General features: G+C 45.3%; 1 protein-coding gene across 1 annotated transcript; it reads right to left on the reverse strand.

Moving 5' to 3' along the window:
• Positions 1-5,359: 5,359 nt before the first annotated feature.
• On the reverse strand, positions 5,360-12,818 carry MPV17L (MPV17 mitochondrial inner membrane protein like). Its single transcript, XM_040635295.1, has 4 exons — positions 12,501-12,818; positions 9,395-9,465; positions 5,762-5,791; positions 5,360-5,680 (listed from the first exon to the last, which is right to left on the reverse strand). Exons 1-4 carry the CDS (start codon positions 12,808-12,810, stop codon positions 5,501-5,503), a joined length of 591 nt encoding a protein of 196 aa, XP_040491229.1. The 5' UTR covers positions 12,811-12,818; the 3' UTR covers positions 5,360-5,500.
• Positions 12,819-13,127: the final 309 nt, after the last annotated feature.

The following is a 13,127-nucleotide window of genomic DNA, read 5'->3' on the forward strand; positions in this document are numbered from 1 at the left end:
TCTCTAAAAGCACGGCCACCGTGCCACTTCAGGGCTCTGGTCCCTAGCCTCACCACAGTGATGCTGTCCTGGAGTGTTTGGGTGGTGGCCATGGCTGGGGGGGAGGAGTCGAAGGACAGAGGGGGTTTGATGTGACCATTCGACAGAGAAAGAAGAATATATGCATGAATTAAAGACTCATTTAAGGAAAGACAGGCTTACCGGGAACTAGGAAAAGAAAAGCTTTTAACTGATATATATACCCAAAATGTTACTCAATTATTAATTACTCTCTTGTGTTCAGTTGGTTGGCTGCCATTCACAGCTCTTCTTGTCACCTTTAAACTCCCATTACATACTTGATCTTTGAACGACAGATTTCCCCTTTCATTGACTGCCATCGACAGTATTAAAAGGAAATTTTTCAATTTTTTTTTAAAGTAGCCTCCATGCCCAGCGTGGAGCCCAACGTAGGGTTTGAACTCACAACCCTGAGAGCAAGACCTGAGCTGAGATCAAGAGTCAGGTGCTCAGTCACCAACCGAGCCACCCAGACACGACTTTATTTCAAAAGTTTTAAAATTGCACTTTCTGCGATTTGGTTCCTTTAGACTCCAAACATTATGGGTAAAACCAAATTGAATGTAGCCGATGTGAAGTCTAAATATTCAGGCACAAGAATCTACTAACCTTCTAGTACTTTCAGAAGACAAACCGAATTTCCGAATGAAAGCCGCCTCCAGAATGTTCGTTGCGTTCGGGATAGAATGTGTTTTGGGACACGCTCTGTAGACATTCACGTAAAATTCCCCTGACCTAGAAGTAAAGTGCCCACACAGGGAAAAATATTTCTGAGAGCTTTAAACAAATCCTAAGGGATGCCAATCCCTGGAAGAAGAACAGTCAACAAAGAATCAAGCAATGATACGTGAGTTAGAAATTGTAGTTCTGGGGGCGCCTGGGTGGCACAGCGGTTGAGCATCTGCCTTCGGCTCAGGGCATGATCCCGGCGTTATGGGATCGAGCCCCACATCAGGCTCCTCTGCTATGAGCCTGTTTCTTCCTCTCCCACTCCCCCTGCTTGTGTTCCCTCTCTCGCTGGCTGTCTCTGTCTCTGTCAAATAAATAAATAAAATCTTTAAAAAAAAAAAAAAGAAATTGTAGTTCTGGGTGACGCATCTCAGTGGCAGAGTCCACCTGCCTTTAATTAGGTTGGCTGTGGTTACCCTAGCGGCTCCGGTTATTTGCACGCAACCTCAATACCACAGTGAAATCTCTATCTACAGATCTTATTGTGAAAGAAATGAAATACATTTTTTCTTCAAAGTATTAAAGAACCAAAATTATAATTAAGGAAGACCCAGAGCGAGAAAATGTTCTTCTCTTTGAACTACATCTGTATCTGTACCTTCTGTTCATGAAACATCATCCGTACAAATGAGGAAAAAGTTTCCTGAAGCATCCTTCATGCGTATGACCCTTTAAAGGCCAAATTCGCTGACTGTATAGCGGGTAAATATTAATTACTTTGGGGGTACCTGCGTAACTTAGTTAAGCATCTGACTCTTGATTTCGGCTCAGGTCATGATCTCAGGGTCATGAGGTCGAGCCCTGCGTCAGGCTCAGCGCTCAGCAGGAGTCTGCTTGGGATTCCGTCTCTCCCTCTGCCCCTCCCCCACCCCCTCTCAAATAAATAAATCTTCAGGGAAAAAAATCCATTACTTTGTCTACCAAATCACCTACTGCACCTATTCTGAGTAAATATTTTCCCATGTTTCTCTCCAACTTGGTATCAGAACATTTTCAACATATGCAAACTCTCCTATTGCCTAATTCTGTCTCACCCAAACATGATATAGATAAAAGGGAATCACCTTTATTATTTTTCCTACAAATGAAAAAGACCGAGAAGTTGCAGATCATGCATGATGTTTAAATCCAAGTAAGCAGGCTAGGAGCATTACATTATCCAAAGTTGAGGAACGGTTGATGGAAATGTCCCTCGATGCTGGAACTTTTTTTGGCTTTGTCTTTCAAGATCTCATCCCCTCTGCTCCTCCATCCCCCTTCCACTTTACAGACCTTTAGTCTTGTGACTTTCCGTTCTTCAGGACCCAGCTTAGGCATCTCCTCCAGGAAGCCTTCCTTGATTACCCAGAGCACCATGATTTCAAAGTACTTACTGCTTATGTCACTAACCTGCAGCTGGGTGGCTTTGCTTGGGTAATACCCAAGCTTTCCATTGACCACTTGTCACAAGCACTGCTCAAGTGCTGAATGATGAATTGGACAAACTGTCCGGAGAACTTGATTATCAGTGTTTTTACTTCTATTCCCAAGTAGATCGCGATTCTTTCCACACAGTTATCATCATGTTGTTTATCCTCTTTACATCCCTATGCTGGCCATTTAATAACATTTGTTGCTTACTTACATAAGCTTAGGGTTATGGTTATTTGTTACGGTTATACTGGTGGATGATAAGAATGGACACATCCATTTGTGTGGAAGGAAAGATCTCCCCTGGACTGAGAAATCGTTTCTAAGTTATCTAAGTAAGAGGCCTATTTCCGACCCTGGAAATGGAAACCAGGTGTCCAGTAAGATGGGACTGGGGCACTCTTAATTGTAATGGTAGCAGGGCCAGGACGACGGCCTTCCTGGTGGTGGTGGTGAGTGGTGTTATCAGTGACAATCAGGGAGTCAGAAAAAAGGAATGCTGGGAGGTGCTGTTTGAGCCACAGGATAACTAGCCCCAAAGCCTGGACCTAGGACAGGATTCGCGATCCCTGAGTTCAAGCTCACTCAGTAGAGGATAAGAATTCGGTATCCTATAAGCTCTTTTAAAAAAAAGCTTTTGAAACAGAGGATCATAGGGGAAGAGAGGAGAAAATAAAACAAGATGAAATCAGAGAGGGAGACAAAACATAAGAGACTCTTAAGCATAGGAAACCATCTGAGGGTTGCTGGAGGGGAGAGAGGTGGAGGATGGGGTAACCGGGTGATGGACATAAAGGAGGGCATGTGATGGAATGAGCACTGGGTGTGATAAAAGACTGATGAATCACTGACCTCTACCTCTGAAACCAGTAATACAGTATAGGTTAATTGAATTTAAATTTGAAGAAGTGTTTAAAAAAAATTTTTAAATGCTTTGGCATTTCTCAAACTCCCCTTTCAAACTTCCCTTTTGTTTTCTACACGTATTAGGTAAAGTTGTTTTTGAAAATCCAGTCTGTCTCAACTCTGTTCAGGGAAGTGAACGATAGGTGCTTGCCTGAGAAGCGCAGGGCCAGAGGAACATGGCAACAACATACAACCAAGTTAGAGACACCTCGCCGAACAGGAAAATCTGGAGAAAGGGTGGGGGCCCCTTGCTCGGTTCCAAACCCTGAAGGTTCAGAGAGCGTTTTACCAAGATTGGCAGCATTTTAAAATAGACAAATGTTGCATTGCTGGGAATACCTTCCAATTCTCACACGAAAACACAAAAGTACTATTGCGGAAAAATCAGAAGTGTATTACTTGCAAAAATTCTGAGAATTCACGCTATATATATTCTCTACAGCACAGAGCAGCACATTATCGGGTAAAGACTTATGAAGATTTACTCGTTTATGAACAATAAGCCTTTTTCCTTGACGGTATAAACAAGGTCTGTGTTCCCAAACACTTTAATACGAAATGCAAACACTGCTCTTCCGTCATAACGTTGAACTTCATCAAAGAGATCGCCAGGTAGTACTTTCGCATAGTTACTCGGGATACACTTTTTTAATGACAAAGTTGGCTTAGGTATTATGAAATAGCTTTTCCATTGTATTAATGGCTTTCAAAACAATGTAGATAACAAATTATTTTAGGAGCTATCTAGAAATTTCCTTACTATTGTCCCCAAAATGTAAAGTATATTAATACCTACTAAATTCAAATAAATCATATACGTAGACATTATATACTTAGGACCTACATAAATTTATATTACAAATTATGTGCATAAAAAATTTAAGGATACATTCTTCAATTAATCTTACATACAAATTCGCAAGGTCAATGTAATAACATTTCAGTGCTTCCCATCTTAAAATTTGTGCAAGACTCCACTGGAAGCAGTGACATTGTGGTACAATTCTTAGGTGACGTTTGCTGAAACTTCTTGAAATATTCATATCATTTTTAGACCCACTGGTTTTGAGGTCAGACAAACTGAGTAAATCTGAAAGTCTGGATCAAGTTTCTCATGTCTAGCTTAAAGATTACTGATAAAGATTGGGAAGTATCAATTTTTTTTAAGTAGGCTCCACACCCAGTGTGAAGCCCAAAGTGGGGCTCAAACTTATGACTGGGCGATCAAGACCTGAGTCAAGATCAAGAATCAGATGGGGCGCCTGGCTGGCACAGCGGTTAGGCGTCTGCCTTCAGCTCAGGGCGTGATCCCAGCGTTACGGGATCGAGCCCCACATCAGGCTCCTCCGCTGTGAGCCTGCTTCTTCCTCTCCCACTCCCCCTGCTTGTGTTCCCTCTCTCGCTGGCTGTCTCTATCTCTGTCGAATAAATAAATAAAATCTTAAAAAAAAAAAAAAAAAAGAATCAGATGCCCAACCAACTGGAGCCAACCAAGTGCCCCTGGAAAGCACTGATTTTTAGAAATATAACCTCAGTGTGAAATTTGGGGTAACTCTTTTTCCTGGAAATCTATGGAATAGAGTTTTTCCTTCCAGAGGAAGAAAAATTGTTCATTTTCTTAGAAACTTCACTCAATATAGGTCTTTTAGAAGCCAGAAATTTTTCCTATGTCTAGAAAACGAGGTCCTTGAGTCAACTGAATAGGCTCAAAACTAGACACATTAACTAAAAAGTGCTTAACTCTGAAATTACAAAAGTAGAAGATGTCCGTAAAAGATATTCCATACGGGACACACCAATTAGATACTATTATTTTTTTGACAGCATAAAATGTACTTCCGGAACTGAGTGTCAGCACTAACAATAAATTATTATACAAAGTATTCTGAGAAAAACGAATTCGGTTATTCAATCTTCTCCTCGACTGAGCTCTATGTAAATAGAAATTTACTCTAAGGACTACTTTTGGTATAAAAGTTGAACTGACCTAAAAGTGTTTGGGGGGATAACCTGAGATTTTAGACATGAAATGTAAATGATCAAAACAAGTTCTTTAAATCAACCGGCATTAAAATATCGGCATAGAAATCAGAACAACTGCCAAATGCCATGATGTCACTATTACCAGTATTAACCAAATAACGAGAGGAGTAAAAATAGAAGAGAAGTGAGACTTTCAGACCAGAATGGGGAAAAAAAGAAAAGGATAAAATTATACATATTCCTGGATAATGGAACAATGGCATCTATGCAAGAGTCATTCTCCAAAATGGAGCACATAACTGGTAGGTTGACTCTTTTATCTGCAGGGAATCCACCGCATTAAAAAAAAGAAGAAGAAGAAGAAACAAAGAAAGAAAAAGAACATCGTCATTGTCAGGGAATCCTTGGCTTCTCATTTCTCGGGGGGCCTTTCCAGCGCCCTGGCCTCCTGTACGTGAAGGAAGGCGAAAGCCGACTCGAACGTGCCATCGCCGCTCTGTTGTGAAAAGCAGAGGAAGGTGGCCCACAGGAAGCCGCAGAGTCCGGTGTAAGCGGTCCTCCAGGGAACGGGAACCAGGCCGAAGTTGGTCAGCTGTAACAGAAAGGAAGAGTGTGCTAGGGTCCAGGTCAACGGCAGCCAGGAAATCAGCGTTCCGAGTAGTTGGCAACTCACCTGCACAAAAGGCCAGTACATCAGACCGCTCTGGAACACAGAAAAACTCGGTCAGGACGCCTTTCAATCACACACACACAAACAAGCCCAAAGATTAATACCAGGCGGGGAGAACGCAGAGGTGAGATTGTGTTTCAGACTAAGCCGATTACATCAGATTCCTTCAGATCTCTCGGTGGAAGAGGGTGGGAGCCGTGCGAAGAGCTTTGAGGCGTGAGGCGATTACAGTAGTCGTACTCACGGGTCCAGACTGAAAAGGCTACCAGAACTAGAACCACTTCTGTTAAACCTCCGCTTTCAGAATAACATATATGTATACACTGTCGTCTTCCTGTTAGCCCAAGCAAATGCTACGGGAATATACTTATAAAAGGATCATCACTAAAGTTTTAAATTTATCATTCTTCAAGGAATGATTTGTTAGTAATATGTCCTACTGGGTGTCCAGGTGGCTCATCAATTAAGTGTCCGCCTTTGGCTCAGGTCATGATCCAAGGATCCTGGGATTGAGTCCAGCATCGGGCTCCCTGCTCAGCGGAGAGCCTGCTTCTCCTTGTCCCTCTGCCCCTACCCCCTGCTTGTGCGCTCTCTCTCTCTCTCTCTCAAATAAAATCTTTTTAAAAAATAGAATATCCAAAGGGAGACTCCCAAGTGCACAGAGGAGAGCCCAGAGCTAGGAATATTAGATACGGAAGAAACTGGGTTCATACCAGGCTCTCTAATCAAGCTTGATCAAGGAAACCAAGAGCACAAATGTTAGGGGTGGGAAAACAAGAAGCATCCAAAAAGAATCTCGTAACACAAAAGGCTTTCTTGTAGCCTAGAGGATATGTGAGTGGGAGTAGAATTGCTTTTTTTTTTGTGGCTGAGGAATCAAGCCCCTGCCCAATCCCCGTTCTTTGGATGAAGGTAGTAAGGACATGCCTAGTGTGTTTGTTGTTGACATGTCGGTGCTGCTTGAGTTTTTGGTTGGTCGGTTTTTGTGCGGATGGCATGCAATTTCTGTCTCTCCACCAGCTACAATAGGGGGGCGCAGGTATATTACCTCTTAGAAATTTATCTGATAATTACTTCGTCTCTTTTACACTTTTTGAAAACTTTAATTTGGAAACAATTTCAAACTGATGGAAAAGTAACAAGAATAGTTCAAAGAATACCCTTTACCGGTTGTCACCCACAGTTAACATTTTGCCCGTTTGTTTTATTATTTCCTGGCTCGATCCATCTATATCCATCCATCTTTCTGTTTCTCTGAAGCATTTGAGAATAAGCTGCACACAGAATTACCCTTTACCCCTAGATACTGAAGTATCTATTTTCTAAGAATAATTATATTCTTTTACGTAACTACTGCAGAGTTAGCAACTTCAGTACATTTAACAACGGTAATGAGCCTTTTATTTTATCCACCATCCTTCTGCCATGTTTGTCAATCGACTCTCTGATGGTCTTTATACCATTTGTTTTTCCTTTTAGTACAGGATCCAGTCTAGGGTCAGGTAGTGCATTTAGTTGCCATCTTTTCCTCAGCCTTTTTTAAACCTATTACAACACTAATATTTTTGAAGAATACAGTCTGTTCCCCCTCCCCCAAATAACAACAACAACAACAACAACAACAGAGCTTTCCCTTTTTGGGGGGAATTTTGTAATACACAAGAATGTCAGCTAAACTTATTCTATAGCAAGAAATAGTGGAATATATTATTTACCTTAAATCTCTTTTTAATTAAAAAAATCAAACATTTTAGATAAAATTAGTCATCTCTGACGCTTACTGCATGAAATAGAAGATATTATTACTTTTTAAAAAAGATTATTTTATTTATTTATTTGAGAGAGAGAGATGACGGGGGGGGCAGAAGAAGAGGGAGAAGCAGACTCCCTGCTGAGCAGGGAGCCCAACACAGGGGCTCCCACGACAGAGGCAGACCCTTAACTGACTGAGCCACCCAGGCGCCCCTCCCTTTGGATATTCTAAAGGCATCCAGAATTCAACATTTCTCAAACTGAACTCATCTATCTTTTTTTCCCAATTGGCTTGCTACATCCTAGCTCAAGTGACAAGCCACCACTCATGGAGTTACTCAAGCCAGAAACCTGTGGGTCATCACAGATGTGTCCTCGCCCACTACCCAACCACCAATCCCTTACCCAGGGCTACCAATGCTACCTCCTGAATAGCTCTCCAGTCATTCCTATTCGCATGCCCTGTTTCTTATGTGAACTCGGTCACAGTAACCCTCTAGCTGGTTTCTCCCGCCACTATTCCTGACGGTCAGGATCCCCGGCATGGCGTGCAACTCCCACCGAAGGTGGCCTGTGTGTCTTCATTAAGGGAGGAGAATCGGAGACATCTGCACATCCCTGCTTAAAGCCCCTTTCTTCCCCAATGCTGCTCGCTTGCTCTTTTTTTTTTTTACCGGTAAATGTATACACCTCCATAGGATCCATGACATAATGGGACAACTTGTTCCTTTTTCCAAAATAAAGCAGAAGACAATCACATTTGGATGTCGCAACAGGCTCACAATTTCTGCCCCAAGAGAAGTAACAAGTTCTGAATACTCTCTCCCCTTAAAAGAAAGAAGGACTTTCCCCGAGCATGTGGCTTCCACGCTCCCTATCATCTACCTCCAGCCATCAGGTGGGCGATGCTGATTCTGGGGCTCAGTGTCACTCAACAGAAAATGCCAGAAACAGTACTGGGCAATAGCGGGGTGTGGCTTGGCGCTGCTTCTGATAAGGAATTAAGTACAAGTGAAGCCCAAGGCCAGTCTGTGTATATCCTGCAATCCTGAAAATTCACTTCATGGGGATTAATAAAAATCAAGCATCCTGGGCCGCCTGGGTGGCTCAGTCGTTAAGCGTCTGCCTTCGGCTCAGGGCATGATCCTGGGGTCCTGGGATCGAGCCCCACATCGGGCTCCTCCACTGAGAGCCTGCTTCTTCCTCTCCCACTGCCCCTGCCTGTGTTCCCTCTCTCACTGGCCATCTCTCTGTCTGTAAAATAAATAAATAAAATCTTTAAAAAAAAAAAATCAAGCATCCTCTAGGCCAGAGATGGAAAGCATCCCTGATTTTGCCAGGCCTTATGGATAATGCTCAATAAACCTTCATTGAATAAGTTAATAAATATTTGTCGGACTGGAGTGCGTATATTTGCATTGAGCAAACAGTACAACAGGTGATGTACTTTAAGCCTAGAGGTAACCTTGGGGGACATTATCCTCCACAAGGACTTAGCAGAATGTACACCTGGGAACATTGGTCCCAAATGGAAACGATTCCATTCATCACTCAATGTTCTACTTTTCCTATTTTGCAATAACCTCTTTGGCTCCAAAATTCACTAAATAAACTGTAATCACTAACAAGAGTAAATTTTAAAAGCAGGAATCATTAGGAACATTGACTAAACCTCAGAGACGCTCACGTGTCTCCTAACGTAGAGACATTCTTAAAGCTTCTTCTCACTTCTCTTTCAAAACAAACTTAAGAGCTCCCCGTCAAAATACTATACCCTTGTGCCAACCAACTGGAGCCTAGTTTAAGAACAGTTTTCTTAAAATGTATTCAATGTTACAAATAGAGTAAAAAATCTTAGTTACCTTTTCAAAAGTCTTGTCTTACCTTGTACGTATTCCAGAATTTCTGTTTCAGGTCCAAAAATATGTCATCCTTTTCCTGGAGAATACTCATACCTATTTGTAAAAACACACACCACAGGAATCTTGCACGATTCAGTAGAAGAAGACTGTATAACAGTTCAAGTTTTCTCTTCTAATATGCAAAGTACCCACCAGTATCTCTCGTTCATTACGTCCCTTCTGACCTAACAGTGAAAACAACATGACCTCCATTCTAAAACTAGATAAATCTTTTTAAAAAAATAAATAGAATTAAAAAAATAAAACTAGCTAAATCTTAAAGGAATGATAAATACGAAGTGAAAATAGCAGGGTATAAAAGTATATATATAGAGAGAGAGAAAAAATATATATATAGAGAGAGAATTCACAGCATTCAGATAGCAGGACGATCAGTGGTGACTTTTCTTCTCTGCCTTCCAAACTTCTTGTAAAATGTTTAAAATTTAAAAAATTTAGAGGTGTCTGGATGGCTCAGTCGGTGAAGCGTCTGCCTTCAGCTCAGGTCATGATCCCAGGGTTCTGGAATGGAGCCCCACATCGGGTTCCCTGCTCAGCCGGGAGTCTGCTTCTCCCTCTCCCTCTGCCCCTCTTCCTGGCTTGTGCTCTCACTCACACTCTCTCGCTGTCTCTCAAATAAATAAACAAAATGTTTAAATAAATAAATAACATTTTAAAATTTTAATTTCCTTCTTAAAAAAAAAAAAAAGGCTGATGGACCCTGAGTATTCTGGTAACTACTAAGTTCCCATCAGCATTCTCATTAGAATGATTCCAATCAGAATTTGAAAGCAAGAACACCAGTTCAGCCTTTCTAAAAACATTCAGAAAACTCTGTATGTTCAACAACCCTGAAAAGAAATTCAGGGAGCAAAGACAAAATCCTCCTATTTTAGGAAGCAGTAAAAATAAAAGTGCTTTAAAAAGTCTCCTTCAAATCCGATTAGGAGGAAGGGGAAATAAGAGGGGGCTTTAGTCAGTTGCAAGGAATTCTGAAGATTTATAAGAATACCCAGGTGCATATGGGTAATATCAGGTTTCACCTACCAAGCACTAATGAGGCGCTAAGCACTTTCTGTGCCTTATTTCATTGGACACCCGCTCCCCCCACCCCAAACAACCCGCTGAGGTTGGGAGTTACAGAGGCAGAAACGAAGCTCAGGGAGGTTAATATCGGACCAAGTCCAACCGAGGTGTGGATTCCGAGCCAGACCTCTCCATCACAATCCGAGCTCCCTAAGGTGGCCCCAGCACAGAGAATCATCTGATATAGGCAATTTCCAAGTTGGAAATGCCTTGAACAAACATCCATCCCACCCCACCCCCCTTCACTTTCACACGAGGAGAGGAGGAGAGAGAAATTGGGCCAGAAATCTAAAAAGCAAAACAAAGCGGCCCTCTGGGTAGGAATCCGTGTCAGGAGCCTCGAACTTAAATCACAGGCCTCTTGGGGCCCCTGTGTCTCCAATCCCTTTCTGGCTTCGGACATAAGGACCACACTCAAGATAAAGAACAGGGCATGGATTATGTTATCTTCGGGAAAGTCACTTAACCTCCTTCGAGACTCAGTTTTCTTATCTGTAACACAGGAATAACAAAGAGGGTCTGCCTCACTGGGTTGTTTGAGGATTAAATGGAAACCCTATTCCCGAAGGCCCAGCCCCTAGTCCCAACTCCTTCACCCGGGTTCAAGGCCATCGCAGTAATGGACCTGAGGGGCCTCTTTGCAGATGTGGCCTGGAAGTCACCTTGGGACCAGGCATCCGGCAGCACCCCCCCCCAGGTCCTTCATTTCCCTGACCCCACTGACCCCATCGGCCCTGTGGTTGGCCAGGTCCTTCATGCTTCCTGTGGGCTTTGTGAGGAAAGGAACTGGGTCTGGCTCCCCAAAATAAGATCCAGAGGGCAGTGTAGGTTTCTTCAAGGCTCTGATGTGACCCCCATGACCTGGTTTAGAAGGCACCAGAAGCCACTGAAAAGAAGACCTTCTTGGGTCTTCTCTAGACCTTCTTCTCTATCCCTTCTCTATCCCTAAGGCCTTCCCTAGACCTTCTCTATTCCTGAACGCCAGATCCAGGGCCCTAGGATTTTCTTGGGTAATTGGTGACGGTCCCCCACCCCCCCTTTGCAGGCTATCCATACTGCTAGGGAGGATGGAGGCTACAGAGCCCCTCCCATTGTTTTTGGTATTTAAGGCCCTAAGGAAGATTCCTGACGTCTGGCCTTTAGCCCTAGGGTGATTTTCTGAGGAGGGGCCTCCCAGGACTTCAGAGGCAGCGTTCTCCAAGGCAGGGTCCAAGGTCCACTCACATTTTCTTGGCTTTTCACAAAGGGAAGGGAACCCCAAAGGAAAATCTTGTTATCAAAGCAGGACTAAGGCCTTGAGCATGAAGTTTCTGGGGGAATCTGTTCCTACCTCTGGTTCCACCTGCTCTGCTCCCATGGGCCCGCAGCACCCCCCCCCCCCCCCCGCATTCCGTTGGTGTGTTGGAAAGGAGTGTCTGCCAGTGGAAAGGAGGCCCATAGCCCCAGGCAGGGATTTTTCCTGGGGAGCAGGACAGCCCGGTCCCACAACTGCGTCACAGGGGTGACAGCCACCATGGCTAGGGGCTATGATTGCCTGGACATTTCTGTGAACCTTTTCTAGGGGGAAATGGACCCCCAGCCCTGCCTCCCTCCAGTTCCAGCGGACGCCGCAGGCCCCCCTGAAACCTCCAGCCACGGACTATACTGAACACCGGCGTCCCAACTGCGATCCTGGATCCTGGACCCTGGCCCATTCATCCCCCGCCTTTCCAAGCACCACCTCTCAACTTCTCCCACTTAATCTCCGGTTCCCAGACTTCTCAGCTCTGGCACCTCGACCCTGGCCTTCTCAGGAGACCCCCTGAAATGCTGCCCCACCGCCACCCCACAGCTTCCAGCCCTGGTCGGGCCTCAGAGCCCCTGGCTCCCGCTCCATCCCAGACCCCTGCAGCCCCCAGATCCGGGAGCCGCCAGCCCCTGCCTCCAGTCCCCCCAACCTTAGATCCTTTGGCGCCCCTCAGGGAATCTCGCCCTGGCCCCTGGTCCCCGCCCCGGCCCCTCACCGGCATAGAAGGCCGACACGGCCACGGGCCCTCCGATCGCCTGGTCGCACAGCACCTTGGCCAGCACGGTGCGCGGCGCACGGCCGGGCAGCGCGCGCTCCAGCAGGCGCAGCCACACGTAGTTGAAGTTGGCGTGGAAGGTCACAGCCACTGTGGCCACGCGCCGCGTCTGCTGCCAGTCGGCCGGGCCGCCCCGTAGCCGCTGCTGCAGCGCGTCGCCGGCGGAGAAGAGCGCCGCGTAGAGCAGCACGTTCGTGGGCCACGGGTAGCGCCGGGCCGCGCGCAGCAGCGCTGGCCACCAGCCCGCCATGCCCGCGCGGGGGGCGCCCGCCTGCTACCGCGGCGCCGGCTCCCTGGGCCACGCCCGCCCGCCGGCCCTGCCCTCCGCGCCGCCTCCGCCACCTGCACCTGTCCTCCCGGATGCTCCAGACCCATTGGGCACCCCCGCGCACACCCAATACGCGCCGTCCAATCCCGTGGCCACTAGCCATTGTAGGGCTGAGCATTTGAAATGTGTCCGGTCCACGGAATGCATGATCCATTTCCATGAAATGTCCAGAATAGGCCAGTGCATAGCGACAGAAAGTAGGCTAGGGGTTGTCAGAGAGGCGGTGGGGGGGGGGGGGG

Source organism: Ursus maritimus, unplaced genomic scaffold (assembly GCF_017311325.1).
Source record: "Ursus maritimus isolate PB19 unplaced genomic scaffold, ASM1731132v1 scaffold_2, whole genome shotgun sequence".
NCBI classification, from domain to species: Eukaryota; Metazoa; Chordata; class Mammalia; order Carnivora; family Ursidae; genus Ursus; species Ursus maritimus.

What these genes read in the sequence shown, in the direction of transcription:
- MPV17L (XM_040635295.1), bottom strand. Translation starts at nt 12,810, where the DNA reads ATGGCGGGCTGGTGGCCAGCGCTGCTGCGCGCGGCCCGGCGCTACCCG. An exon ending in AATTCTGGAATACGTACAAG is followed by an intron (nt 5,792 to 9,394) that starts GTAAGACAAGAC and finishes TCTGTGTTCCAG; the next exon opens with AGCGGTCTGATGTACTGGCC. An exon ending in TGTACTGGCCTTTTGTGCAG is followed by an intron (nt 5,681 to 5,761) that starts GTGAGTTGCCAA and finishes TTTCTGTTACAG; the next exon opens with CTGACCAACTTCGGCCTGGT.